At 46.8% G+C, this 26856-nt stretch overlaps 1 protein-coding gene across 2 annotated transcripts in view; it reads right to left on the reverse strand.

Moving 5' to 3' along the window:
* Positions 1–26331, reverse strand: part of Cpvl (carboxypeptidase vitellogenic like) — a 100795-nt gene extending 74464 nt beyond the window's left edge. For both annotated transcript variants that reach the window (XM_075955333.1, XM_075955332.1), the window contains exons 1-5: positions 26157–26331; positions 18948–19066; positions 6199–6313; positions 5250–5308; positions 4189–4268 (exon numbers count right to left, since the gene is read on the reverse strand). In XM_075955333.1, coding sequence (XP_075811448.1) covers positions 4189–4268; positions 5250–5308; positions 6199–6313; positions 18948–19066; positions 26157–26331 — 548 coding nt within the window. The remainder of the gene's footprint in view (positions 1–4188; positions 4269–5249; positions 5309–6198; positions 6314–18947; positions 19067–26156) is intronic.
* Positions 26332–26856: the final 525 nt, after the last annotated feature.

The following is a 26856-nucleotide window of genomic DNA, read 5'->3' on the forward strand; positions in this document are numbered from 1 at the left end:
CCACTGTGCGGCGTTTCGGTGCATTCTCTACTTGTTATTTATAGATTATTTATAGTGACTTTAAGGAACTAAATTTGGGAGGCTGCATCTTGCTAGCTTCCACGTTAGGGCTGGCAGTGAACTGGCTTTAGAACAAGGGTAAAAATAGGAGCTCCTTCTCCACCCTCCCCTCAGGAACCTTCAGCCTAAAAACCACTTCCCTTCCTCTCTTCCTGCTAGTTGGAAAGGCACCAGCTCATTGACTGCGGTAAATTTCAAGTGTCCTGCTTTAACTCACAGCTTACTTCCTTGGTATTTGATGGGGCATTGTTTGGGCTGATAGGTTCAGCAAATAAAAAAAAAATCAAGGAGTCCAATCAAAATTGAAGTTAAGATAAATAATAAATAATGCTTTAGAATAAGGATGTCCAAATTTTATCTATGATGTACCTCGTGTGTGTGTGTGTGTGTGTGTGTGTGTGTGAGAGAGAGAGAGAGAGAGAGAGAGAGACAGAGAGACAGAGAGACAGAGACAGAGAGACAGAGAGAGACAGAGAGAGACAGAGAGACAGAGGTCTGTGCTGGCTGTCTTTTTTAATACTCTCCATCTTTGAAAGATACTTATATATAAAGAAATATTCATTGTTTATCCGACTTTCCAATTCAACTGTGTCTTTTGTGCTGTATCTGGCAAGCTACATTGACAGAGATAATCTTCCACGTTACTTCTATCTGGAAAGTACTAGCATAGTAGCTGAGGCTTTGAAAGCCAGAGTTTCCTCAAAGAAGCTATTACCATTTTATTCTCACAGTTCGGGTCTTTCCACGAACTGCCTGTCTTTCCAGAGTCTTTGCTAAGTGGTTCTTCCTCAGCAGTAAATTAGGAAAATGGCAAATTCAGTACCCAGAGCCACACACACTCTTTGCTAATTTAACTGCACTTGAGCCAAGCACTGATCCGATGACATGAGGAGGTTCTGCTTAAACTAAAATCAGGACTCACATCTGCATGCCTTTCAAAGCTCAGCATGATGCTGGTGTGCATACAGCACAAATGTGTGTGTGTGTGTGTGTGTGTGTGTGTGTGTGTGTGTGTGTGTGATTTGTTTAAGTGTGAATGTACCTGGCACAGGAATCTCGTTATCATCAGGTAGGGACTCCGTTGGAGATCCCTGATGGAACTGTGCCAAGGACTTCCCTGATAAACAGAATTTTAATGGAAAGCTCTTTGGTTGCAGAATGCTGCATTTTTGAAAGAAGGAATGCTGGAAGAACACTGCTCCTCAGAGGATGTGTTGGAAAGGTCCTTCGGTGTATGTAGGGCAGAGAAGGTGGTGGAATGACAATGAGCGGCAGCCAGTGGCTGGAAAAGAATCTGGTCAGTTCTGGTTGAGCGGAAGCAGTATGAACTCAAGAGACATTCACAGGGCTCCAGACTCGAGCAGGAACTCCACATTGAAATGGTTTGAATCTGAAGGCCAGGGCTCCAGTGTTGAGGGCTTAGCCCCGAGGCACAGGTGTGACTTTGGGGGAGGTAACTGCCTCACAAGGGCTCCGGCTAGGAATAATCGGATCCACATGTACATTTGCAGCTATTGAGAGACAGAAACCTCAGGAGTTGGGGACTTCCGGGAAAATGTATGTCACCAACACGTCTTGTTGACAGGGGATAATTTATTCTGTCCTCTTTTTTTCTCATTTCTGACCTCCAGGCCGTGGGGATGGGAGAAGAGAGAAAAGTTTCTGCACCCCATAAGCCTCTCCGCCAACACAATAATCCAAACCAGACCAAATCAAACCGAGGTTTAGTGGATACAAACGCTATCGGATGGCTTTCCAGCCCCCCAGAGAGGAGATGGGAAAGGAAGACCGAAAAGCCACGCGTTTGTTCTGGGGGGGGCGGGGGTGCAGTTTAAATACCCTGTGGGAGTGGTCTTGAGCATCTCTGAGGAGGGGTCATTGTTTGGAGGGCTTTCTCGGGGGCGGAGTCTGAACTGAGGCAACTCTGGGGGTGGGGGTGGGGTGGGCCTTGGGGCCTCGACCCGAACATTCCAGACTCTTTGGATATATGGATGCCAGAGGCTGGAGTGAAGCCTCATCCAATCAAACAGCTTTGGGCCCCCTCCGTTTTTTCACCTCTAAGAAGGTAACTTCAGGAGTTCTACCAGGCCTTGGGCTCCAGGAGGACAGGGGCTGTGTGCTGCCAGTTTCTTCTGTCACCAACTCCAGGAATACATCCAGTGATCAAGGGAGACCAAAAGACAGCAGCACCGGGCCAGAAATCTACATCAAAGTCAGGAAACTGCCTCCTGCCTTCATCCACAGTTTTCCAAGCCATGGCGGCTCAGCAGCATCCTTTGTAGTGTGTGTCTGACCTTGAGTGAAGAAGTTCTTCTCTGACCACAAAGAAAGCCAGTAGAAACACAAATGCTAAGTGGCTCCTAAGAAGGACCAGGCCTTCCAGGCCAGGCACCGTTCACAGAAAAATAGAACTCCATCTTCAGGGGTGGGGAGTGATGCGGGGGAGCTTTGGAAGGGAGAAGAAAGATCTGCTCTTCACACACACACACACACACACACACACACACACACACAGTGTAGTCCATTTACTAGTTCCAAAGCGAACACCCATCTGGCAAGCTGGGGGAGAAGAATGCAGTCGCCAAAGGAAACGAATAGTGTAAACTGTAAAGGAAACAGCTGAAATCAGTTTTCTGCACTACTCTTGATTAGCTATTTTCCAGTTCTAAGAGCCCGAAGCGAAGGGAACTGAAACAGCTATAAACAACGGCTGCTTTGAAATACGGCCTCTTCCCATGTCATGCGAGAGGAGTCGGACCACATGTCCGCAGTAAACATCCACACGGAGGGTCAAGGGCTAGCTGGAAGCATCCTTGCTTCCGGCTCAGGGGGTGAGGGGCTCTGTGAAGCTCTGGCTAGCAAGGGGTGAACACGTTTCTTTCATAGAGAGCCTCCTCCCCCAGGGCGTTTGCTAGTTAAACAATGGAGCTGAAGATCCTCGTGGTAAGGGGTGGGGGTGGGGGTCTGACCTGAAGGAGAACACACAGTGTAAGTAAGTGATGCTGAGAAGCGCTTGAGTGGGCTTCTGAGGACAGGCACTGCAGTTATGCCTACACCGGGAGAAAGAGGTCCCTCTGGGAGGATCAGCTAGCATGTCCCAAGGAACCACTGTGTGCAGGCTCAATGGTGTAAGGACCTAGGTATCCCTACTGAAAACTGAACCCAAGTGTTAAAATCTTGAGGGATTTTATGTGGGAAATTGGAGAGCAGCCGTATTCTTTTCTGGGTGAGCAGAGGGAAAGAAAGAGATGTCCTTGGCAGCAAATAAAGACTAGGAAGCCAGTCCCTCAGTTTCCGGCTTCATCTGCTCCTGAAAAGAAGAGACACCCTGTGTGGTGTCCCCTGCCCCCGAGCAGAGAGAGTGGGCAGGTGAGACTGGGTAATGGGAGTCTTCTAGCAGATTCTCATGCAGCACAGAAGGGTGCCCGGGAGCTCTGAAAGAATTCAGACTTGTTCTTTACTAACAATTTATAGCCTGGGAAAATTGGACCAAATTAGAAAGGTCAAGTTAGTTCTTAAAATGTACTAAAAATAGACGTAAGGAATGCAAGAAAATGAAAGGAAAATTTATGTGTATATATACTTTAACAAGAACACAACTTTATATGGCTTCTCCCACTTTTTTTTTTAAGTAAAAGACAAATTTTGTAAGATGAAGGAGAAGGGAAAGACCACTTTCAGTTTGGAAAAGTAACGACCAACCTACAGAGTGAACTATACATCGAGACCCACAGAAGGCACAGTTGTGGGAAAGAAGACAAATGCCCGGAAAAGACATTATCTCCAGGCAAGCACAAAGTTAAATCGAATTTCAGAGACAGCTGGGAACTCCTAAGTCATCTGGGTAGATGGCTTGAGAAGGGATCTTTGGTTGGAAATGTATACTGGACCTCTCCTAAGTCTTGTAGGATATTATTCTCGAACTTACATTCGTAATTGAGCTCTGCTGACTTTGCTGATCAGATAAACAATTGCCAATGGCAAGGAAAGAACGGGCAGAAGGCACCGTGTGTGCACACACACTTGTGTGGAAGTGTTCCGCAACTCTTTAGAAGTTGGGCTATAAGGACCAATTGGTAGTGACTACCACAGGGAGACTTTTCTTATCGCCATAGATGTGTGTCATACCGGTACAAGTCCTTGGCGACATCTTCCTCATTGGCGGCGTATCCATGGAGGCTGTCGGTGAAGCTAAAGCCTGTGCCCACCTGAGGGGGAAAGAGAGGAAGGATAAGCGTGAAGGTGCGTGTTCCCTGGGAACTTTCGACTAGACCTCACGCTGGGAGGCGGCCTTACTGATCCTGAAAACCACACCTCTGACTTCAGATCTCTGGAGGCATCCTGCTTCCCCTGGAAGGATACAGGACTGGCTTTTGTATCTAGATGCCTACATGAAAGATGGAGACGCCATTATTAAGCAACAACCTGTGAGACAGGGAACCCGCTCCATCAGTGAAAGGCTACTTGCCCCTTATCCCATTGGTGACATTCAATGTTGTTTGAGATGGGAAGGGTAACACAGTGTAGGCTAGGCTAGTCCAGAGCTTATGATGTAGTTCAGGTTGGTCTTGAACTCATTATCCTACAACCCCAGCCTCCAATAGCTGGGATTAGAGGTATGCTCCACCATGCCTGGTCACTCATTTTATAAATTAAATTCTAATCTAAAAGGGGAAAGTGTATCTATATTTTAGAAAATATACAGTAATATATTGCTTAAGCATTTGTTCTTGTTAGTCCACCATAGTGAAGATTCAGACAAACCCAGGGAGGCATGTATACAGTCACATGTTATTCTGCTGGGCACAGCAAGAAACTTCAGCACCGTGCCAGGTATCTATATCTAAACATGGGTGATGGTTGAAAAGGTGGAGGAAAAGAGGAAAATGTAACTGACGGGAGCATCTCAGCTCCTTGATAGCCTTACAGACACATCTTTGTGGATGTGGCCTACTGTTGACCAAAATGCCACCATGTAGTCATGACTGTGTTATAAACAGAAAGGGGAGCCCGGTGGTGGCGCACGCCTTTAATCCCAGCACTCGGGAGGCAGAGGCAGGCGGATCTCTGTGAGTTCGAGACCAGCCTGGTCTACAAGAGCTAGTTCCAGGACAGGAACCACAGAGAAACCCTGTCTCAAAAAACCAAAATGCCAGGCCTGATGCTCCCTGGTGCCCCATGGTACTTACCGGATTGTCAATGTAAAGCATGGAAAAAGTAGTGGTCCAAGGGAAGTCTCTGGCAAGAACTGTCAAAATAGAAGAAAGGGCTGGGATTGTAACAAACATACCAGGCAAGGTGCTCAGGATCCCAGCAGACCCTGCCGTCCTCCCACCATCACGGGCCTCCCCTCCGCCACTGTGCCACACGCCAGTGCCCACCATCTTTACCCGTTCTCTTCTGCACTTTTGCCCAACATGGCAGTATCTACAGCTAAGAATGCAGCTGTGGCAACAAAATCTCGTGAGAATTGACATGAGACCTGTGCCCATCTGTTCCACCCTGCTGAGGACTCCTACACCCGGGCTCTTGGATCCTCTTCCTCCTCCCCAGTGCTGAAGAGAACAACCCCACCAAAGCTCGCACCAAAGATTCCACAGTGACTCACAAACCAATTCACACTCTGAACACCAACCCAGGGAAAGCAAACTCTCTCTCCAGAGAGACAGAGATGGAGTCGGCCCTGAGACGCAGCCAGAGGGTCTTTCTCCACCTCAGCCTCACCCACAGCATCTTGCTTTCAAGGCGTCGGCTCACTTAAGTGATGGACTCGTAAAGCATCCTATTCCCTCAGCTAATGAGGGATATAATTCCACCACTAGGCCCACGCAAGAGGGCTCACCCAAATAGTAATAAATACCAACTGGTTTTGCAAGCCAAGAATGCTGGAGTCAGCAGCTGGCTTGCAGAAAGCAGCTTAGACCCTTTCAGTCAACATTTGCAGGAGAAAGTAAGCCAGGCAGGACACTCACCCTGGGGGGCTCCCCCTTCAGGACAGACAGTGCCATAAAGTAGTGTTTCTACAATCTGGAACTGTTAAGCAACTCCTAGGGGTTCTTGTGTTTCTTCTGAGTTCATTTTAGAGTAGATACTGGCTGGAAGAAGGCCCGTGGGAAAAGCAGTCGAAGCATCACTTACCAGTCATGTTACGTGTGATAACATAAGGTCCGTGTTCTTCAAAGAGTCCGAACATGGATGACCCTCCAGGACCACCCTGAAGCCAGAGGACTACTGGGGCACTCTTGTGATCTACCTGGAGCGAACAGAGAAGCCAGTGAGCGGAAACGCACCACCCAAGTGCATGAAGCCTAAGTCTTCCACATCCCTGACAATATTATGGAATGCCTCTGGCCCCACTGTACTATAAATAAAGGTTGGTCACTTTTTTCTATTCGGGATTTACGTGTGTCCCCAAATGCTGGTGTCTTTCTATGCGGTTGACAGCATCTTGCTGTCTTCAAGGTCTATCTGTTCCCCAAGCATAGAACCAAATAACTCCTGCCCCTTCCCAGTTGGCTCAGTCCCTCACACAAGTACAGACATTGCCAAAGAGTGGGTGGCTGGACTCCTCCTCAGGACACTGTGAGGAGGCTGTGGTGGGAGGCCAGACTAACTTGTGAGGGTGTCACCAGGAGCTGCAGTCAAGAATCTGGAGGAAGATACATGGGGACACAACCTTCCTGTCATCTAAGGTCTGACATAGGTTCCCTTGAGTGTTCTGAGCCTTCTCTGAGAGTGCTCTAGGGAACAGCCATTGTCTATAGAATAGCCTTGACATGCAGGGCTACCTCCAGACCCACTCTCAATGGTCAAGACGGTCAAGACGTAAAGTGAGGTAACTAATGCCCTTGGAGCATCCAGACACAGTAGATGTGATTGGCTGTTATAGCTGAGGGGAGAGTGTGCTGAAGGCCACAGTCGGGCTGGGCTTCTGTAGGTCACAATCTGGGGGTAAGCGACAAATACCTGCACTAAACTCTCCACACACAGGAGTTCAGTCACCAGCTGGGCGACTGAGGGAAGAGGCCTAAGCGGTGTGGGCTTCACTTTCCACACCTGTAAAATGAGCTTTGGTGCCGTTATCCACATTGTGTTCTTGACTGGGGAGATGAATCACTTTCCATAAACCTGGCAAGGGGCTGTGCTCTGTGTCCAGCAAATGCTCATTCCTGCTGCCGAGGATGAACGCTAAGGATTTAGAGGTAAGTCACGCTCAAGGCATCTCCAAATGGAAGACTAGGAGCGTGCTCATCTTGGTGGCTTTTCTTGATCCTTTGGCCCCCAGCATCCCAGGTCTATTTCTCACTCCTTTATCTCCCTGCCTCAAATGTTGACATGCCACAAAAAAATCACGTCAAAAGTGGGGGTGGGGGCAGGGAGAACTTCTCTGTTGAGTCACATAGGAAAGCCCAACACTGAAAGCAACAGTGTGTCCGAGCTGGTGTCAGGGAGTCCTTGAACCAGGAGGCCCTGACTCTACTTGATAACAGAGAAGCTGTGGTGACCTGGCCCTCTGCTTCTTTCAGCCCCAGCTCCCTCACCTGCACCATGGTGGTAATACAGGCCTTTCCGGGTGCTCTGCTATATGCTACTCACCCTGATCCACGCTTCCTGGATCCACCATGTGCATCGTTAGACATGTGAGTTACCTCCTCTCAGAGCCTCTGCCACTCACCAGGACCTCCACCCTCCTATACTTTGATTCACCCAGTAGCGGGAGCAAACTCCACACAGCAATGGAAAACCGGGAAACAGGAAGGAAGTCATCCCCAATCTTCCCAGCTTTCTGGGAGTATGAGGTGCTAGGGTACATGGACTTTAGGATACTCAACCCTCAGGGCCTCACTAGGCTCATGTATACCAGGTGGTCTTCAAGCTTGCTTTTATATTAAAATAATGTGGAAATCTCTTTTGAAAAAAAATGATTTCTGCCTTGGCTCAACCCACAGCGATTGCCATGCTCTCTTTTGCTGAGCAGGGTGGCACCCTCAGCTTTTTCCAGAAGTTTCTTATATTACTGGTGACCTGCAAGGTGACAGGGATCCTGCTTTCTTAGTCTCCTGGCAACTAGTCTCCACTCCTCTTTTTTTTCTCCCCTACCTTCCTGTGACCTGGCAGGGTTAAGGTTATCTCTAGACTCTCAGAAAAATAGCCTGGTCCTGAGAGGCCACACTACAGGACAAGGCAAACAGCAATGTACCCAACAGGGTTCTTCTGGGGCTGTGAAGCAAGGCAGCCTGCATTCTTGGAATGCTGGACTACCAGGAGCCAGCAGGACTTCAGCCTTAGCTGACCCCTCTCGGAGCCCAGCAGTCCTGGCAGCAACCTGTTCTTAAAGAAAGCCCTACCATGTGTCTTTCAACCTCAACGAGTCGAGCAGCCTGTGCGTTTGCGCCATGCCTAAATTGTATGCTGGGATGTGAAGGTGTTATTTAATGCTATGGTCGTTCACCGTACGGCATGCTGCTGTATGGTGAACCGTGACCGTGACAGACATTACTCACTATGGCCACACTGAACTATGGCCACACTAGTGGCATGAAGTTCTTACAGATAATCATCTGTGACTTATCTATCACCTGTGAGGTGAAGCCCTTTCCCTAGGAAAGAGGAGAAGTGGACAATGGCATCCTGAACAAAACCACACTGCAAACTTGGGGGCCAAGGAGAAAAGAAACTTCTGCTAATGCGTCACAGGCGGGATGGAATTCAGAACTTTAAAAACATTAATCTCGTTAAAGTTATGATTTAAGACATTTAATTCCTCCCCTGAAAACCTTAATTTTCCTCAATGCCTTTTATATTTCATGCAGAGTATTGCTTTTGAAAATCTATTACATTGACTGATTTATTTATTTGCACAGCACACTTGTGGAGGTCCAGGGACAAATCTTGGTAGCCGGTCCTCTCCTGCCTTGCGGGTACTGGGGGACCAAACTCACACTCTCAGGTGAGATGGTGGATGTGTTTACACGCTGAACCTTCTCAGCACTAGAGCATATATTCTTAACTAAGGACTTTTAAAGGTCATTTTCAAAAATCCCTCTGCCTTTCCCAGCCTTATTTCCTAAAGTTGTCGGCGGACTTCTCTCTATACACATGCCATGCACATGGTCGTCTGAACGACACTCCATGCGCCATAGACACAGGAAAGCCCTAAGATTTTGCAGTTTCTGTGGTTGCTGGACCACAGGTTGTGGGATTCACTGTAATCATGCTGCCCGCATCCGGCACAGTTCATCTGCTAGCACACACTATCTATTCGCAGGCCGCTCTCTTGAACTGTGAGTTAGCTCCGACTCATGGCCCCCTGGGGGAAATGCACACTGGTAAAGAGTATAGATACCAGAGCCACACTGCCAGGACTGGACTTCCAACTATGCTACTTTAGAGCTGTGTGTCCCAGGCAAGATTCCATCATATCTCCGCATCTGAGTGCCCTCTGCCTGGAATCGTGGGTGGTTAAGCATATGTGAGCAGCAGGTACAGACAGAGCACGTCAGGCGGTGGCTGGTGTCTCTTTGTAAAGCGTCGGTTCTGATTGGTGTTTCTGATGGGTGGGAAGACAGCTAAGTGTAGCTACATATATAAACACATGGGCAGGGGAACACGAGATTGAGGACTCAAAGGCAGGACTTTGGGGAGGTCATTCAAACGTCTTGGACCTCATAGGTGAGTAGTCCCACTGGCAGAGAGCTATCTATTTGATGACCAAGAAAGAAAATGTCTATGAGTGAATCACGGGTCTGAGTGCTAACTATCGCGAGAGCTGCTGTGAAGAGGAGGAGCAATGAAATGCGAAAGGCCAGAGGAGTCCTGGGTCTGCTGGACACATAGATAGCCAAGAACAATGGCCGACATGGGGGCAAGATGGGGCCCAAGAGGGTGAGGCCTTCACTGGTGAACAGGGAAGAACTGTGGCAGCCCGGTGTTTAGACGTGCCTGCCTTCCCACTGCTAGAGAACTGGAGACAAGAGGATTAAGAGTTAATGTTGGTCTGGACCACGCAGAGAGACCCTGTCAAAATGGGAGGGGGGAGGGAAAGAGGAAAGAGAGAGAGAAGGAAGAAAGGGAGAGGGAAAGGGAAAGAAAATGCAGAGGGAGAAAAAGAGCCAGGAAAGGAAAGAACAAGGCCCATTTTATCAGTTGCCCTTTCAATTCCTCTGGCGACCCCTGGTGGCCAGTCCCAATCTTGGCTATTCCTTCCTCAAGATTTCTTGCATAATGAACAGCCAGCCCAGAGGAAGCACCATTTCTATTCTGTCCAGTAGACTTTCTACAATAGCACATTCCACTGCTTACTATCAATGACTGCCAAAGACAATGATCCTGTGCCTTCATGGGTTGTCGCTTGAAAGAAGCAAAATGCATGCACTCTAAACAGGTCCTACCTGGCCCATCACTGTCCTAGTAAGAGACACATCAGCTATGTTCCTAGGCTTCCAACCATGTCTCCAACCAGACCAGACCCCAAGCTTTACGGCCATGAACAGACAATAAGACAGAGTATATATAACTTTCTATTGTCTCTTATACATATTGCTGAAATGGAGAATCAATACATTGGGAGCAGGGGCTAACGGTACCAATTTCAATCAGTGTGGTCCTCTATAAACTGTTGCTGTTATAAACACCATGACCTGAAGCAATTTGGGTAGGAAAGCGTTTATTTCATCTTACAGTTTACAGTCCATCATTAAGGGAAATCAGGACAAGAACTCAAGGAAGGAACTGAACTGAATCGATGACCACAAGAGAAATGTCACTTACTGGCTTGTTCGGCCTGCTTTCTTGTGCCTCACAAGATCACAGGCCAGGGTGGGACTGCTGTAGGAAGTCCTTCAGTCAGTAGCCTTTAAGTTACCTGCCCACTTGGGCATGGCCTCTTATAGTATAAATGCCGAAGTAAAGCACGCGCCCGCCCTCTCTTCCGGCTGCTGGATTCGGTTGCTGTTTTCCCGTTCGAGCAGAAGACTGTGATCTGTGAGTCTACCCCTAAATAAATAAGCCTTTATTGTATTCAATTCCGAGCTAGTATGGAATTTCTTTTTAGCATCCGTCTTCACGGGACCACCAAAGCGGGCTGGACCTGCCCATATCAATCATTCATTAAGAAAATACTCCACAGTCCAATCTGATGGATGCAATTCTTCAATGGATATTCCCTATTCCAAGGTGACTGTTTTGTATCAAGTTGACAAAAATCTAACCATTCCAGTAGTTATATATTACACAGAAGGTTCTATTGTGCTTGCTCTAGGGAATTTAGGCAGCTTACCACAGGAGAGGGCAATATTTTCGGTAGTACCCAATCTGCATGCCTGCTTCTGGCCAACCCTTTCTTCCATGCCACAAAGAAACACCACACTGGGTAAGAGGACGCAATAGCTAAACCACTGCCAGACTTTAAACCAGGCTTAAAATGGGAAGTGTGTTTTGTAATTCTCTGAGTCCTTCCCTGTGCTTCTATGTGCAAAGACTGATGGTTTGTAACATGTTTGCTCTTAACCGGTCATTAGTATCTAAAGTAAATGTCTTTAAATTTCCCAAAGTGGATTTGAATGGACTCCCGCTCTTCCCCACAGATATCTGCTCTTCTGATGCTTCAGCTGCCACGCTGTGTTAATCAAGGAAAGGGGTTTTATTTAAAGCAATTAGTTTTGCAACCAGAATCATTAAACAGCTATGAAGTATCATTTTGATTCTACGCACATAGTCCCAACACATGTGAACAGCTTGCTTAGGCTATCTGTGTGTTGCTAGGGAATGCTGATCATCTTGCTTCATGTCGGCACACATTAGACTTTCCTTTGCTATGATCGCTCATAGGGAAAATTAACTTTCTCATTTGTTTCTGGTCTCCTTCTACCGTTTCCAAGTTCCATCAGGTTCTTACCGAGCTTTGACTTGTCTCAGCTTTAAGCCCACTGGTCCTCGGCTGGCTCTTCCCTAACCACCCCAGGAGGTTGTGAAGACTTCTTAGGACCTCGGCAAGAAGGCTAGCTTAGAAGGAATGAGAGGATGTGGATGTGGGAGTCTGGTCTTTCTTCTTCTTCAAGTTAAGATGAAAATGACTGGAAAGGTTAATAACTTCCACCTCTGCATAGAACTTTCATTTCCCCCAAAAGACAACTGGACACAAAAAGTTTTCTACACAGTTCAAATATACTTAGGATCTATAACCTATCTTTTTAGCTACTTTATTTTGTTTTATATAGCTTTGTTATCTCAGATCCTTGATGCCTCAAGAATATCAGAAAAAAAATATGAAGGCAGTGGTCTTTGACTTCTAACACCTGCTGTATTGGCAATGGTTCGGGGGTCACCCGCAGTAGACACAGTTTGAGAACTCTGTTGACCCAAATGCCTTTCATAGGAACAACCGCTACACTTATAAAAAAAGGTCCATTGACCATGTTCCTATCATATGACCCTTGGCTGATTGGATCAAGAGAAGATCACCTGCTGTGAACTTTGGCCAATCATACTGTACCTTTAGACACACACTAGCGAATCCCTGTGGGTCCCATAACCAAAGTCAAGGTAAGCCTGAAAGCTGCAGTGTAACCAACCTGCCCAAGTATCTGAAGATGAAAAGCATATTGATGAGTCAAGAAGGAGGGTGAGTGACATGCTGGCTGATCCAGCCCCTGATGTGCCAGGAGTGAGAGTGAGTGACAAATTGGCTGATCCAGCCCCTGAGGTCTTTTCACAACATCCCCGGTTCCTCAGGAGAAAGAATGAGTGGCCCGACCACTCAGAGTCCCGTCATAAGACAGGAACCGCATAGTCATTTCCCTGTGTGAATGACCAGTTGCTCTATTTAGCCAGAAACATTAGCCTGTAATCCCTCTCCAAGATGCCTGTGTGCTGCAGCCACAAGGGGTGCAGATAGAATCAGGCAGAAGTCCAGATTGCTGAGCTAAGACCAGCCTGACCACAAGCTGCCTGTGTCATCCCAGGAACAGGAAAGACAGTATAAAAGGCACAGACACAGAGGGAAATTCTCCATAGGTATGTAAAGAGAACGCTGGGCTAGACAGCAGAGAGCTTATGGGCAGATCGATATTATTGGAAGGGCGTGGGAACGCCCCAAGGCGCTCCAGACCTCCTTGAAGAGGGCCTGGAAACAACCCCTTGGAGCTAAATTCCCTGGATTGCCTGGCCATGAGCTGGCCGCAGCTGGATGGTCACCCAGGCAGAGGGTCTCATGGTCTGAGTGAACCACTAAGGCAGAGTGTCACCCAACTGAGCAGCAAGACCAAAATGCAAAACATAGAATATGGAAATGTAGCTAGACAGGGAACAGAAAAGGAAGGGAACTCTGTGCTGCGGTGCCAGCGCCCTCTAGTGACATACTCACCCAATAGCAAAGATGATTAAAGCTGCTATCTTGGGTCATTAGTAAATTAGAGCTGAGATGCAAAACAAGCAAGCATGCACACTGTCGCACCCAACCTATGCAGTAGCCACCCACTGCCTCACCGTTTAGTGAGTAGGTACCAACGGTCACAAGATACTGTAGCTCAACCTAAAGGAAAAAAAGGTGTTAGCTATCTAGGGCTCTGTTTCCAAACCTTAATAGCTTTTAAGACTCTATGATCTCATACTGTCCACGGGTCAGGGACAGGGTGATGTCTGGCAGGGTAGCTTATAGAACTAAGACACAGCCCTAGTCCTATGTATCAATTTGTTGACCTTCCCTATTTGAATGAGATTAGACGGAACCCCAGGGAGAAAAAAAAAATGCCGTATACTGAGTTAAACAACCAGGAATTGCAGACCTGGAACAGAATCCTTACACCCTGACCCATTCATCTTTCCCAAGTTCAAGACCCCTGACAAGTTGTACTAGCAAAGATGTGGAGTGCTGATATGGACTCTAGGGATCCTGGAAGTGTAGGGGACCTGAGAGGGAGTCTGGACTTCTTCGCCTCTCTCACAAGCACTCTGCTACTGAGGAAGTCCTGACACCAAGGGGAGGAAGTATATCTGGCTACAGGAGACAGATTTGGGGGCCCCTGATTCCACCTTCACTGCCAAGACAAGCTGTCCAGTAGGTTCTCGGGACACTTCAGAACATCTGCCTCCACTGATAGAGATTGTCAGAGCAGCCCCTTGCTATTCGGTGATGGCTGGGTGTAGGGATTGATAGCCTAACTCTGGGTCATGTTGATTTCCTGGTGTCTGGCTGTGGAGGGTCCAACCTGCAGGTTCGTGAGTGAGAACTTCTTCATAGGCTGCCCCCAGGGGTCTCTCGGTATCTCAACTCTAAAAGCACCACATAAACCCAGAATCACGCCTGTCTTCTGCCGGAAGAGCTAGGGGTGGACCTCAGGAAAGGGGCTGGGCTAACTCTGAACACTTCAAATTACTTGTGTTCCTAGAAGATAAGGTCAAAACCTGGCTATCTCTTTCCAAAGAAGACAGCCTCAAAGGTCTCTTTATCTTCTGAAGTGTGACAAAGTCCAGTTTCACATGGTAATTTCCTTATCCAACAGCAATTAATCTACATTCTTGCCTGGTGATTGGGGCCTTCTGACTTGCAATTTCCCTCTATATTTCCTTTACAGCTCATGGACTGTTATTTATTTGGCTCAGTATTGGTGGCAACTAGTATCACCAAAGTGATAACAATAATAGGACCTAACAATAAACGCGAGATTTACTGTGAGTCAGGCATTTCTCTAATCAGTTAGCACCATTACTTCTTTTGCCTTGAGACCCAGGTCAGGCAGCCAGCTGTTCCGCATTCTCACTGTGAACTGAGACAGCAGATGCTCCCTGCCCCTAGGAAATGAGCTCTGGCTCTCCAAGCCTGATTAGTGCAAGAGGCCATACTTTCAACCTCTGTACCCCAGTACCTTCTGGGGTGACTTTTCTAAGGAAATGACACATGAGGGTCAAACACAGGAAGTCTAGGTTAAAGAGCTTTAAATTGTGGGTCAGCCAAAGCGGGGTGAGCACAGGGCTTGAGTTCTGCTAACAGCAGCCACCAGAGGTGTTGTCTTCTATTGCTTACGGTGCACTGTCCATCCCAGGCAGAAAGCCTGCTATTTCCCCTCCAGTATTCCCATTGTGCACTGATGTTGTCTTCTGGAATTCATTATGCACTGACTGGTAGACAATAATGGGAATCTCACAGAAATAACAGGAAAGCTAAATAATCCGAGAAGCAGCATCCAGAAAGTGACTCAGAGGATGCTCTGAGTGCAGCATCCTTCCTGGATCTCTATTTTTGCTACCCTCGTTTTTTAAAAAGATGTCATTTTTCTCCTGACGACAATGTCAGCTGCTTCCCTGGGACAGGCAAGGAACTCATATTTCTGCCAAATGAAAAGGACTTCCCTCATTGTCGCTGACAGCTGCTTCTCCTTGGGTTCTATACCTGCTCCACCCTGTTCCTTAGTTCCTAGTTGGAACTTGGATACTTGCTTGTGCCTGTGAGCATCCGAGTGAGGTGTGGCACCATCTTTCCCTACCTATCCACACTATGGCCTTTTCAAAACAAAACTCTGCTTGTTTCTGGAAGCTTGCCTCTCACTTCCTGCAGAACCCCAAGCCTAAGACGTTTGTGCTGAGACAGCACATGCCAGGACTTTTGGGACCACCTTAGGATGTTTTTATGGCTATAGAACTGGATCCAAAAGACCACAGCCCAGTCAATGGGTGAATAGCTATGTTCTCAGCTAATTAAGAGAGGGAAACTAACAAGCCAACTGGGTAACCTTGAACCCTGGAACATTAGGGAACTGCACCCCTCTCCAGTTCAACATGCAAAGCCATGCTAGACCAGGCCCATCAGGTAGAAACAGAAGGAAAGGAAACCATTCTGTTGTTTAGTTCTTCTCTCATCTCTTCACATTACTAACTGCTGTCTTCCCAAATCTGAATAATTACTAAAAACTCATCACACAGACGCCAATGAAGAACTTCTTGATCCAGAACCAGGTTGGACAATGTATAAGAGAAAGGAAAGAAACAGACTTCACCAGCTGGAGTAGGGGTGGGGATCAAAGGGAAAGGAAGGGTGGGATGACAAGAGGCTGAGCCCCAGAAGATCTTAGTGAAAATGCCAAGAACAATTTGGAAAGCTGACCGCACCCCAAAGGGATGCATGCGACCCCGACCCCCTCCCACCACGGTTTGACTACTATGAGCACCTCTTTCTGGTGAAGATGGGGACCACTGTGGAACAGAGCAGTAGCCTGGAAAGAGGAGGGGGAAGCAAAGAATGGGGCATGGTTTACTCCCCAAATTTAGCCCCGTAGGTACTAACTTACAATGAGGTAGGAGTTCCCGGTGTGTGAGCAGTATCAGATCAGTAGATAAACAGTGCAGTCCAGAAGAGATGCAAGGAAGTTCTTTGAATGGTTTCACCACAAGGAAAGCATTGTTTATAAGACATAACACGTACATCTGCATTTGAAATCATGCTGACATTTAAACATCACTTAGTGCATAGATGTATCAAAACAGCACGTGGTAGTCCACAAAGATGCTTAACTTTTATGTGTAGATTAAAATTTGCACATAGCCAGGTGTGTTGTTACATTCCGGTCAACCAAGCACTGGGAAGGCTGAAGCAGGAGGATCACCATTAGTTCAAGGATCACCTAAACTACATAGTAAGACCCTACCTCAAGGAAAACAAAGCTTAAATACGTATATATGCATTTCCTAAGTCAGGCATGAAACCTCAGAGGAACTTGGGGGTTTGAGAAACAAGTAAAAAAAAAACATGAGGGGACAAGGTGTGGAGAGGAGAAACACGCATGGATCGAGATGGCAAGAAACACGACAAAGTCCTACTAGGAGCTCACAGAGAACCTCGGACCAGCTTAGAGTGTGCGTGTCAAGCTAAGCTCTGAAACAGATGCAATACAGAAACACAAGGAGCGCCTCTATGTAGTAAAGTGAGGTAATACCTTTAGGCCTCAGTTAGGTCAAGTGACCTTGAAATCTCTAGGCTGTTTGCAGCTGAGGGTCAGTTAGCATCTTTCACCCTGCTGGGCTCTGCTGGGAGGCTGGAGAGAGCACACCTCAGTTTCTCTGCCAGCTGGAATCTACCAGTGCCCAGCGCTAGGGAGAAGACTGTGCTCATGCGCAGAAGGGACCTTGGGCATAGCCACCTCCCCGTATCTTCCCATCTCTCCCCTAATTCTGTGCTCTGCGCTCATCAGTTACTCTTCCAACAGCCACACAGAGGAAGAAATAAGAATCCCTCCAGAGTCCAGAAAGTCTACCAGGAACAAATGAAGAAGACACATTGATCTCCTGATTCCATGCAATACACGTACACACACACACCAAAGATCCAACCTTACACACCTGAAACTCCCCACTGTCCACTGCCAAGTCCATTCTCTGAAGGACAGCTTACTGTGAGGTGAAGCACATCAGAAGTCACGTGGTTAGGAGAGAGAAATAAGTCATGAAATCACAGCAGGACAGTACCAGGAATAAAAGAAAGAAAGAAATGGGAAAAAAGCCTATTCAACTTCACAGTTGACACTGGTTAAAACAATTTATTAGGTTATTATATATGCAACACTGTTGTATGCAAATCACATGCAAATATGAACACCAGCCTCCATGGAGATAGGCTCTGCTTTCTCCAGCTTCTAAAGCAAATCCAATTTGGCAAGTGAAAAATAGAAAAGGGCTCAGTGGTAGGCTTTTAATGTGTTTATGGACTTCAGTGCCTCCCCCTCAGAGCCCCAAAGGGACCTTCAACCTTAAAGGGTCTTGTTCACAAAGAACTGTGTGGAGTGGGAATGAGCCAAAACTTTCAGGTGAGCTCAAAATTATTTCCTCCTGTGTCTCCAAGGAGCTGGGGAGGTGAGCAGCCCCTAAAGACCACAGGTGAGCCAGGTGACTGAGCTGAGAGACCTGTTGGTTTCAGGGACTCCCCACTCCAACCTCTCAGGGGCCCCCACTCCAACCTCCCAGGGGCCCCCACTCCTTCCTCTCAGCAGCTTCTCCCGACACCTTCCTCCCTGGGCCTCCCACTCCTTCCTTTCCTTGATCTCTCTCACGGAAAGAGTTCCAAGTATTACTTGAATAAATTAAACAATTAAATAAATTGAACAATTAAAAGATACAAAGAAGGCTGAGACAGGAAGAGGGTTACTGTGGTACTATAAAGTGTGTGTGGGAGGACTCTCCATATCTCCTCCACAAACATTTATTTATTTTTAGAAACATATTAAAGCATTTTTGAAAGATTCTCCAGCCTTGAAGGAACTAGAAAGTCTAAGGGAAGTGGGGAAGGATAATGGGTCACATGGTCTAAAAGTAGTAAAGGGGTCACTAGGAGAAGGGGGTATAAAACAGGAGTAGGAGGGGAGGCAAATGGGGGAGAAGGGAGAAAGAGAATCAGCAACAACAAATGAGGTGCAGAAATTCCATAGTCTGTTCCTATGTTAAAACTACTGTCCAACCTACTGTGTGCTAATTTTAAAGAAAGGCTGAATTGGGCTGGGAGATGGACCAGTCATCAAAGTGTTTGCAATGAAGACACGAGGACCTGAGTCTCGATCCTTGGTACCCACATATAAAAATGGGTTTGGTAGCATAGGTTTATAATGGCAGCATTTCAGGGACAGAGGCAAACAGATCTCTGGGGTTCGTGGCCAGCCGGTTTAGCCAGATCAGTGTTCCGGCTTCAGGTTCTGTGGGAGACTCTGGCTCAAACAATAGGCTGAAGAACAAATCAGGAAGACACATTGATCTCCTGCCTCCATGTATATACACGCCACACGTACATACATGTACACACACACACACACACAGGAAAACCCATGGGTCTACCCTGGAAGCTACTATTTCCATTTGTTCTGGAGTGAGCTCCCCTCAGCTCTCCACTACAGGGCTTGGCCACCTACCTGAGCCGGAAAGAACCAGAAGAAGAGGTTGCTGTTGTAAGTCTTATTCACCGTGATGTAGCCGGAGTAACTCTTCAGGCTCATTCCAAAAAAAGGACTGACCATGCTCTTCTTTTGCCCTGGTGAAGAGAAAGAAAACACACCCAAAGATTAGAGACCACACTCCATGAGCCTGCTCAGACTGGGGGAGACCTATGCCGACCAACAGACCAGGATACAAAGCTGAGAGGAGGCCTCATGAGGAGTCCTCTCAATGGCAAATTCCAGCCTCCTCCAACTGGTCCCCTAGAGTCCCCATTCACGGTGAGGTCAAGAGAAGCTGCAGAGGGGGCCAGGATCTAAAGGGGGCCAGGAGCCAAGTCTTTTTAGCTGTTCTTTGTTTTGTTTTTCCTAAGAGAAGGAACTCACCCATCATCTCTATTGCTTGAGCCCCTCAGGTGTTTCCACTATACCCATTGAATGGGCAAAAGAAAGGATACAGGGAAGCAAATTAAACCTCTGGCCCCACTTACCTGTTGTTAGGGGCACAAAGTCTGCTGGTCTCTTAAGGATCAGACCTGAGGGGCTCAGAGTGGCTGCAGAAAGGAGCTGAACCTGGGGTGACCTCATGGCTACACAGGGGGCCAAGGAGGACAGGGACAATTGTGCAAGGCGGAGACCCTGGATTTCTGCTGCCCACAGCGACAGAGAAGGAGAAAGAGGACATCCTCAGCCAGCCTTGGGGGTCTTAGAAGGAGATGATGCTGATAGAAGCCAAGACTTGCAAGGCTATGACAAAAGAGAGGCATAGAAAAGGCAGGTAACTTGCCCAAGGCCTCCCAGCATCAAAGAGAAACTGAGGCACATATACCCTGGAAACCACAGCTAGGCTGCAATGCTCCTTCCTGCCTCCTAAAGGTGATTGCACTGAGCCCCGGGCATAGGAGACAGGAAGTGGGAGAGAAGGAGCTACAAGGAACAGGGCGGAAAGAGAACAGAAAGTGGGTGTTGGGGTACACAGGAGCAAAAGGAAGAGAAACGTCCTTCAGTACAGACTCAGTCCAGGACGGCATTTCAGTCTGAGATATATTAAATTGGAGAACGCTTAGGTAGTCAACGTGTCATCAACGGATGATACCCACCGTGGTGGGCATCTCTCCCCAGTCCAGCACGCAATCATATCACTGACAAAAACAAAACAAAACAAAAAACCTACCATTGTAAGAAAGAGTATTCAATCCCGAAGGAAGTGATGTAAAGCCCAGGGTCTTTATCCCACAAACCCCTGACTCAGTGCAGCTACCTATAGCAGGCAGGAAGTCTTGCTGCCTGGCTGCAGCTACTGAGGTGTGTGTGTCTCAGTTCCTCTTTAATGCTGGGAGGCATTGGGCACGCTACCTCCCCTCCTATGCTTCTCCCTTGTCATAGCCTTGTAAGTCTTAGCTTTGAGACTATGAGCTCCTTTCTTAGAAGTGGGCATGCCTTTCTAAGGGGTACACTTCTGGAACACACTTCCCTTTCCTCTTCATTTATTATACTCCCTAACACAACCGCCTAACCAGCATTGTGCCTCTGGGTGGCGGCAGCCAGCCTCCCTTGTGCGTAGATTCTCAACCATTGGCTGACGGAGTGACCTCCCAAGCCCCCTAGCTGCCTTCTTTTGATAGGCTTGGATACCATGACTCTGGGTTCCTGTGAACTCCGTCAGCCAATGGTTTGCCTTGGGAGCATGAGGGTCTGGATTGAACCTTGACTTGAGGACCTACTAAAAAAGTCAACTTGCAATCTTAGTGCTGAGGAAGCTGAGACAGGAAGAGCCTTGGGTCACTGGCCTGCTGCTCTAGCCAAATTAGTGTGTTCCAGGCTAATGAGGGACTGTCCCAAAGGATGTAGATAACATTATTAAGGATGACGCCCAACACTGTCCCCTGACCTCCACGCTGAGGCACATATGCACGCATGAGTACATATATATATATATATATATATATATATATATATATATACATACACACAGGAAAAGGGGGATAGGAAAAAAGCTGGCTTGCACGACACATAGCTACTGTTGTCTGGAAAGTGGCAGTGGTGACTGAGTCCAGCAACAGATGGGGGAAGAGACAGAGGTGGAGCAAAGGACAGGTCTCAGTAGGGAGTGGACTGAGGGCTCAGCTGGGCTAGCAAGGTAGAAAGCTGAGCTTTTTGGTCAGACAGACCTGGTTTATAACCCCAATTCAATCCTTCATTAAGTAATTCGTCTCCAAGACTCTTTCCTTCTGTGCCAAATGTGGGCACAGATTGCCCTACTACAGACTTGCCATGAAGAACAGCAGAAAGTGCTTAAGAATGTGCCTTTGAAATACCAGAAGAGCAAACATTCAGTATCTGAGAGCTGGATTTTGTGGGTGATAAATTGAAAGGCAACCTCCAGGGTGGGGCCCTGATGCGATAAGGCTGTGGCTGTGTAAGAAGAGAAGAATTGTAAGCCAGCGTCTGTAGTCTCTCACGATGGCCTGTGCTGTTTCGGGGCTCTATGAGGTGCCCTTGCCCAAAGTGACCTCACCAGGTCCAGCTCTCTTGGGCTCTGCAGCCTTCAGAATGCCAAACTAAGTAAACCGTCATTGTTGATAAACTGGACTAACAGCTGCACCCCAAAAATGACCCAAAAGAAGCAGGGAAAGGCTTTCAAGATAAAGAAAGACAAGAGAAGTGTCTGGAGACCGTGTGTGATGGTTTGAGTAAGAATGGCCCTCATAGGCTCGTGTATTTGAAAGCTTAGTCACCAGGGAGTGACTATTTGAGAAAGATTGGGAAGTGTGACCTTGTTGGAGGAATTGTGTCACTGGGGGTGGGCTTTGAGGTATTGAAAAGCCTGTGCCAGATCCAATCTCTCTTGTCACCTTCTCTCTCTGCCCACAGATCAAGTTATAACCCTCAACTACTTCTCCATCATCAGGTCTGGAAGATTCTGACATACTTCCCACTATGAGAACGGACTAAACTAAACTGTAAACAAGTCTCCTGTTAAATGTTTCCTCTTGTAGGCGTTGCCTTGGTCCTGAGGTCTCTTCACAATAGAACGGTTACTAAGACACTGGGCTTGCCTCAGCTCCCACTCTTCCCTCCCATTGTCATTTTCTTCCTCTTTTTCTCCTCTCAGCCAAAAGAGAATCACACTCCAGGGTCGGAAAGCACTTACCTTGAGCAAATATATTAATTTTTCTCACCATCAAACAGACGCACATCCATTCCCCAAAAAGAATGACCAAGAAGTAAAAGCTGAAGGCTGAAGACAATCCAAACAGAGGAAATGGGGAGGATGGGATTTCAGAGGGTAGACAGAGAAAAATGAGAGAGGTCAAAGTACAATGAGAAAAAGAGAAAATAAATAATAGAACGGAGCTTAAGGGAACGGGATATGGGCGAGAGATGATTGCACCAATCTGTCTCCGAGAGCAGTGCGCCCAGGGTCTGCAGGCTAGCTCTGGATGAATCTGGCTGCTCACTTGCCCCTCCGTCCAGAGAATGCCCAGGCTGCGTCTCCACTGACATGGACTTAGGCTTGTCCTGTCCCCTTTCTCCTCCTACAGCAGCTGTAGGGAGGCAGCAAATCTGTCTCACTTAATCTCAACCCCTGGGACTTAGCGTGATAGTCCACATACTTAAGACACCCCATAAATACTTTTTAGTGAATGAATGAATGATAATGAAGGGCAGATGAATGAATGAATGAATGAATGAATGAATGAATGAATGGGCAGAACTGACACTGTGCTGGGATTAGCATATTTCTCCAAACCCTTTTGGCAAACAGACCTTGTCAATATCTTAACAAATTTTGAAGACCCCTTTCCTCTTTAAAGACCCCTTTCTATTTATGAAAGAGTGTTTTTGTTTCATATTTTAAATTTCTATTCGCCAAATCACAGTAAGATAATCAAAAGTTCCCTCAACTAACGTGATTTTTAAATATGTTCAGACGTGCGTTTCATCCCTAGCTCAGAGTCAGCTATTAATGCAGTCTGGAAAACAGGCTCCCACCTGCAGTTTTTTATCTTTCTGACTCTGTGACGCACAAATACAAATGTTTAAAAAACAGTTAAAGCAAGAAAAGGTTCTCTTTGAAGTCATCTCACTCCCGTCTTTGCTGTTTGCTGCTCTTCCCAGCGTTTGTGACATTAATACTCTGAGAATTATTGGAGTTTGGCCAGAGAAGGGTTGAGCCAGCCAACTGGGGTACAATTTAGATCCACAAACACTCCAGCCATCCCCAGCGTATACAAACACTTTCAGTCCACAGACAACAAATTAGAACCCCCAACAACAAATATCCTTTTGAATTTGTGAAAATATAGTGTTTGTAAAGATGTTAAAATTTGTCTTCTGCATTTTATTCCAGAATGTAAGGAATTATTTTAGCCTCGGAGAAAGCAAACATGCAATTACAATTACATAAAATTAAGCTAGCTAATTAGGTATTAAAAAAACAAAAATTCCCCTTGTCTTTTTGTGAACTACTATTTATCTGAAAAACGTTCTGTTGCGATGTTAAGACTCCCATTCCTGCAGCTTTGACAGACTCCATTGACAACGGGGATTTGAAGAGGGAGCTGACCATCTGTCCACAGCTCCCTGAACTTTCAGCAAAGCGGATGAATAAAATTATCCTTAATTATGTTGTGGGGCAGCATCTGAGTCCCCAGATGTGCCAGCTTTTGGATCCACCATTCAAACTCCACTCAGCGATTCCGAGTGTGAAACACAACTCTAATAACGGAAGTGTCTCAGATTCATAGGATGGAGATCTGCTGGGCCTGCTACCAAAGGACTAAAGACCAGGCTTTCTCCCTTACTGTGTATGCCAATAACCATGGGATGCTGCAAGTCAGGGATGGGGACAACCCATTACTCGGGTGAATTCCGCAGTGTTCTTTGCCACATAGGATACAGACACGCGATGGCTTCTTCACCTAGTGTATTTGCTTAGCTGTCTCCTGATTCCTGTGCACAAAGACCCTTCTTGGGTTACCCATATCTTACCCACAGCCTTGAGTCAGGAGATGGTCTCATGGCACAGCGGTTCGTAGTGTGGTTGGTAGGCAAAGGTTATGATCCCAGATCGGCTACCTACTGGTTTTATAGCTCTGGGCAAGATACTTATCTTCCTAGATCATCAGTTTTCTCATCTATGTAATGGAGACAATAATTATGTTTTTTTATGAGGGTTGTTCTTTATGAGCTAATATATGGAAAATGTGGTTTCTGGCCTAGTTAAGACTCAAATGTAAATTGCATAAGTATTTATTAAGTGCCTACTGCATAAAAGTCTTGTGCTAGGTATTAGGGAATAATGATATTATTAATAATTATTTATTTTTATTCATTTAATTTCACAATATATACTTTATAATTTGTTATTATTTTTACTACTACTACTACTATTTTCTATCTTGATCATATCAATGACGTCCCTTCTCTCACTTTTGAGCATACTTGGCTTGGATGTAACACTTCACTGCATTCCTTAACTGGTTCCCATGCATTGATTTCAGAGGACCACAGGCTTCTCAAACAAAGGGGAATAAACTTCTGCAGGCAAAGCACAGAGCAGAAGCCAGAAGATCTGAGCCCCACAGGCTTCTCTGCTCCCCCATCTTCCCAGCTTACCCTTGACAAATCCAAATGCCCACATCTCCTTCCTTGCATGCTGCTGGGTAGAAGTTGGTTATAATGACCTCATCCCCTTTTCAGCTCAGCATCAAATGGTTTTCCCTGACTTCTTGCCAGTGAGATAAATCTGCGCATCCGTCTGAAGTTCTAAGGAAGCTGAGCTTCGTGCTGTGCTGCACTGTGGCGTTGGGCTGTTGACCTGCTTCCTACTCGGATACAACTTTTGGAATCAGCCCATGTGGCCAGGCAGCCGTCTTTCTGTGAATTTGACTGTAGAAAGTGAAACCGAATCCTTTTTCATGTGTTCTGATTACACAGTGAAGGCCCTTTCACCTTCCTGTAGCAAAGAGAAAAACCTAGAGCCAACTCAGATTTCATGGAGAAGCCATGAAGGTGGGATTCAACCCCCTTGATAAGAACGGAAACAAAAATGGTAGCAACCCATTGGTTGTGAGGACACTTCCAATGGGGAAACTGCTTTATTTTAGACTTTTTTGTAGAGTGTTTAGACTTACTTTTGGCCTGCTGAGACCTGAAACTTTTGCTCTCGTCCACCCTCAGTCCCATCGAACCCTCCAGCAAGTCCCTTTTTCCTTTCTCTCCCACCCGGTCCCCTCCGGCAGCTCCTCAAATCACACCTCACCCATTCCTTCCTTCAGCAAACACTCATTGTCGGTCTCCTCTTTGCTTGTGACCCTTCCTCAACTCCTCCTGGCCACCAGCCCAGTCCTCTGCTTCTTTGTACAAACGATTCCTCAAAGCCAGAGCCTGGACACGATTTGTAGCTTCAGGGTCAACTGAGTTCCCCCAGATGAGGTTCTTTGTGGCCATGGTGACTTCTACCTAAGCACCAAGATGCCATAAGAGCCCACGCAATCATACACTTCAGTTTAGCGACAGCAAATATGACTTCTTCCTATTCAGTGGCAGAGATCAGCCTCCTAATAGTCTCTTAATGACGCCCCTGCAGATGTTAAGATTTGGAAAGAAATTTACAGGATACGTACAGGCAATTTTCTAAGTTTTTTTCTTTCACACTAGATTTCCCTGGCATCCTTCAAAGTTATGCAAGATGCTAGTTAAATCTGCATCTTCCAGACGAGGAAACTGAGGCCTGGGCTGTGTAACCTGCCCAGTTGAGAGGCACAGCAAAGTGGCTGGAGGGAAGCCCTGTGAGTGTGGAGCCCACACCGACCAGCTGGCATCGGTGGGAATTCTGGCAGGGCCATGGAGCTCCTCCTTCAATCTTCCTAAGTGGACACACCTTGCTTTGTTGACCAGCGCAAATGCCAACACTCACGCATCCAAGTTGCAAGGCTTGCACTGGCTTTGTCTGTGCCGCGCCCCTGGGAGCCACCCACTGGTTTTGTAAAGAGAAACGCTGCAGCTCAACTGCATCCGTATTCCTTCCCCACCCCCTCATTCTAGCTCAAAACTCAGATGATACACGGCATCCAGTCTTTAGTATTTGAAATAAAGCCACTTAATAAGAACACTGACACGTGTTTTGCATCTTGGGGGATAGTTACTTTTAAAATACCATCGATCATTTTTCTGACTTACCCTCCTTGATCTTCCCAGCTTTGATATAAGGGCTAAGAAATAGAGGCTGTCCTGCATTTCCCTGGAATGGCTTGGAAACATCGGCACTTCGGTATATAGAGCGAAACAGTCCATCCCCAGGGCTGACCGTAAACAGGATCAATGAAACAACCACCTTCCACAGGGCATCAACCATTTCTTGGCCTGGGGTGAGAAGCAGTAACATTCCACACATCAGTCAAAAGCCAGTATTTGCCTATCCGCTTTACATGCAAGAAATCTATTTGTTTACTAAAAGAAAAGCAAAACAAACAAAAAACCCTTTCCTGTATCAAAACAGTTTGCTGATCCCCTTGGACTTACTTCACCAGGAGATAAGCAAGGCCCACCCAACCCCGGTTGATCCCCACCTCAGCTACCTAGAGAGAGATTCTACAAGGGATTTACAGTGTATCTGGAAAGCAACTGCTACATTTAAAACCATGGCCTGGATAAGAAATCGGGTAGAAGGTCTGGAGAGATGGCTCAGAGGTTAAGAGCACTGGCTGATCTTCAGGAGGTCCTGAGTTCAATTCCCAGCAATCACACGGTGGCTCACAACCATCTGTAATGAGATCTGGTGCCCTCTTCTGGCCTGCAGGCATACAAGGAGGTTGAACACTGTATACACAATAAATAAATAAATCTCCAGTAGAGAATTAAGTAAAACGCGTAAGCAACC

The sequence above is a fragment of the Microtus pennsylvanicus genome, chromosome 21, assembly GCF_037038515.1.
Source record: "Microtus pennsylvanicus isolate mMicPen1 chromosome 21, mMicPen1.hap1, whole genome shotgun sequence".
In the NCBI taxonomy this organism is placed as follows: domain Eukaryota; kingdom Metazoa; phylum Chordata; class Mammalia; order Rodentia; family Cricetidae; genus Microtus; species Microtus pennsylvanicus.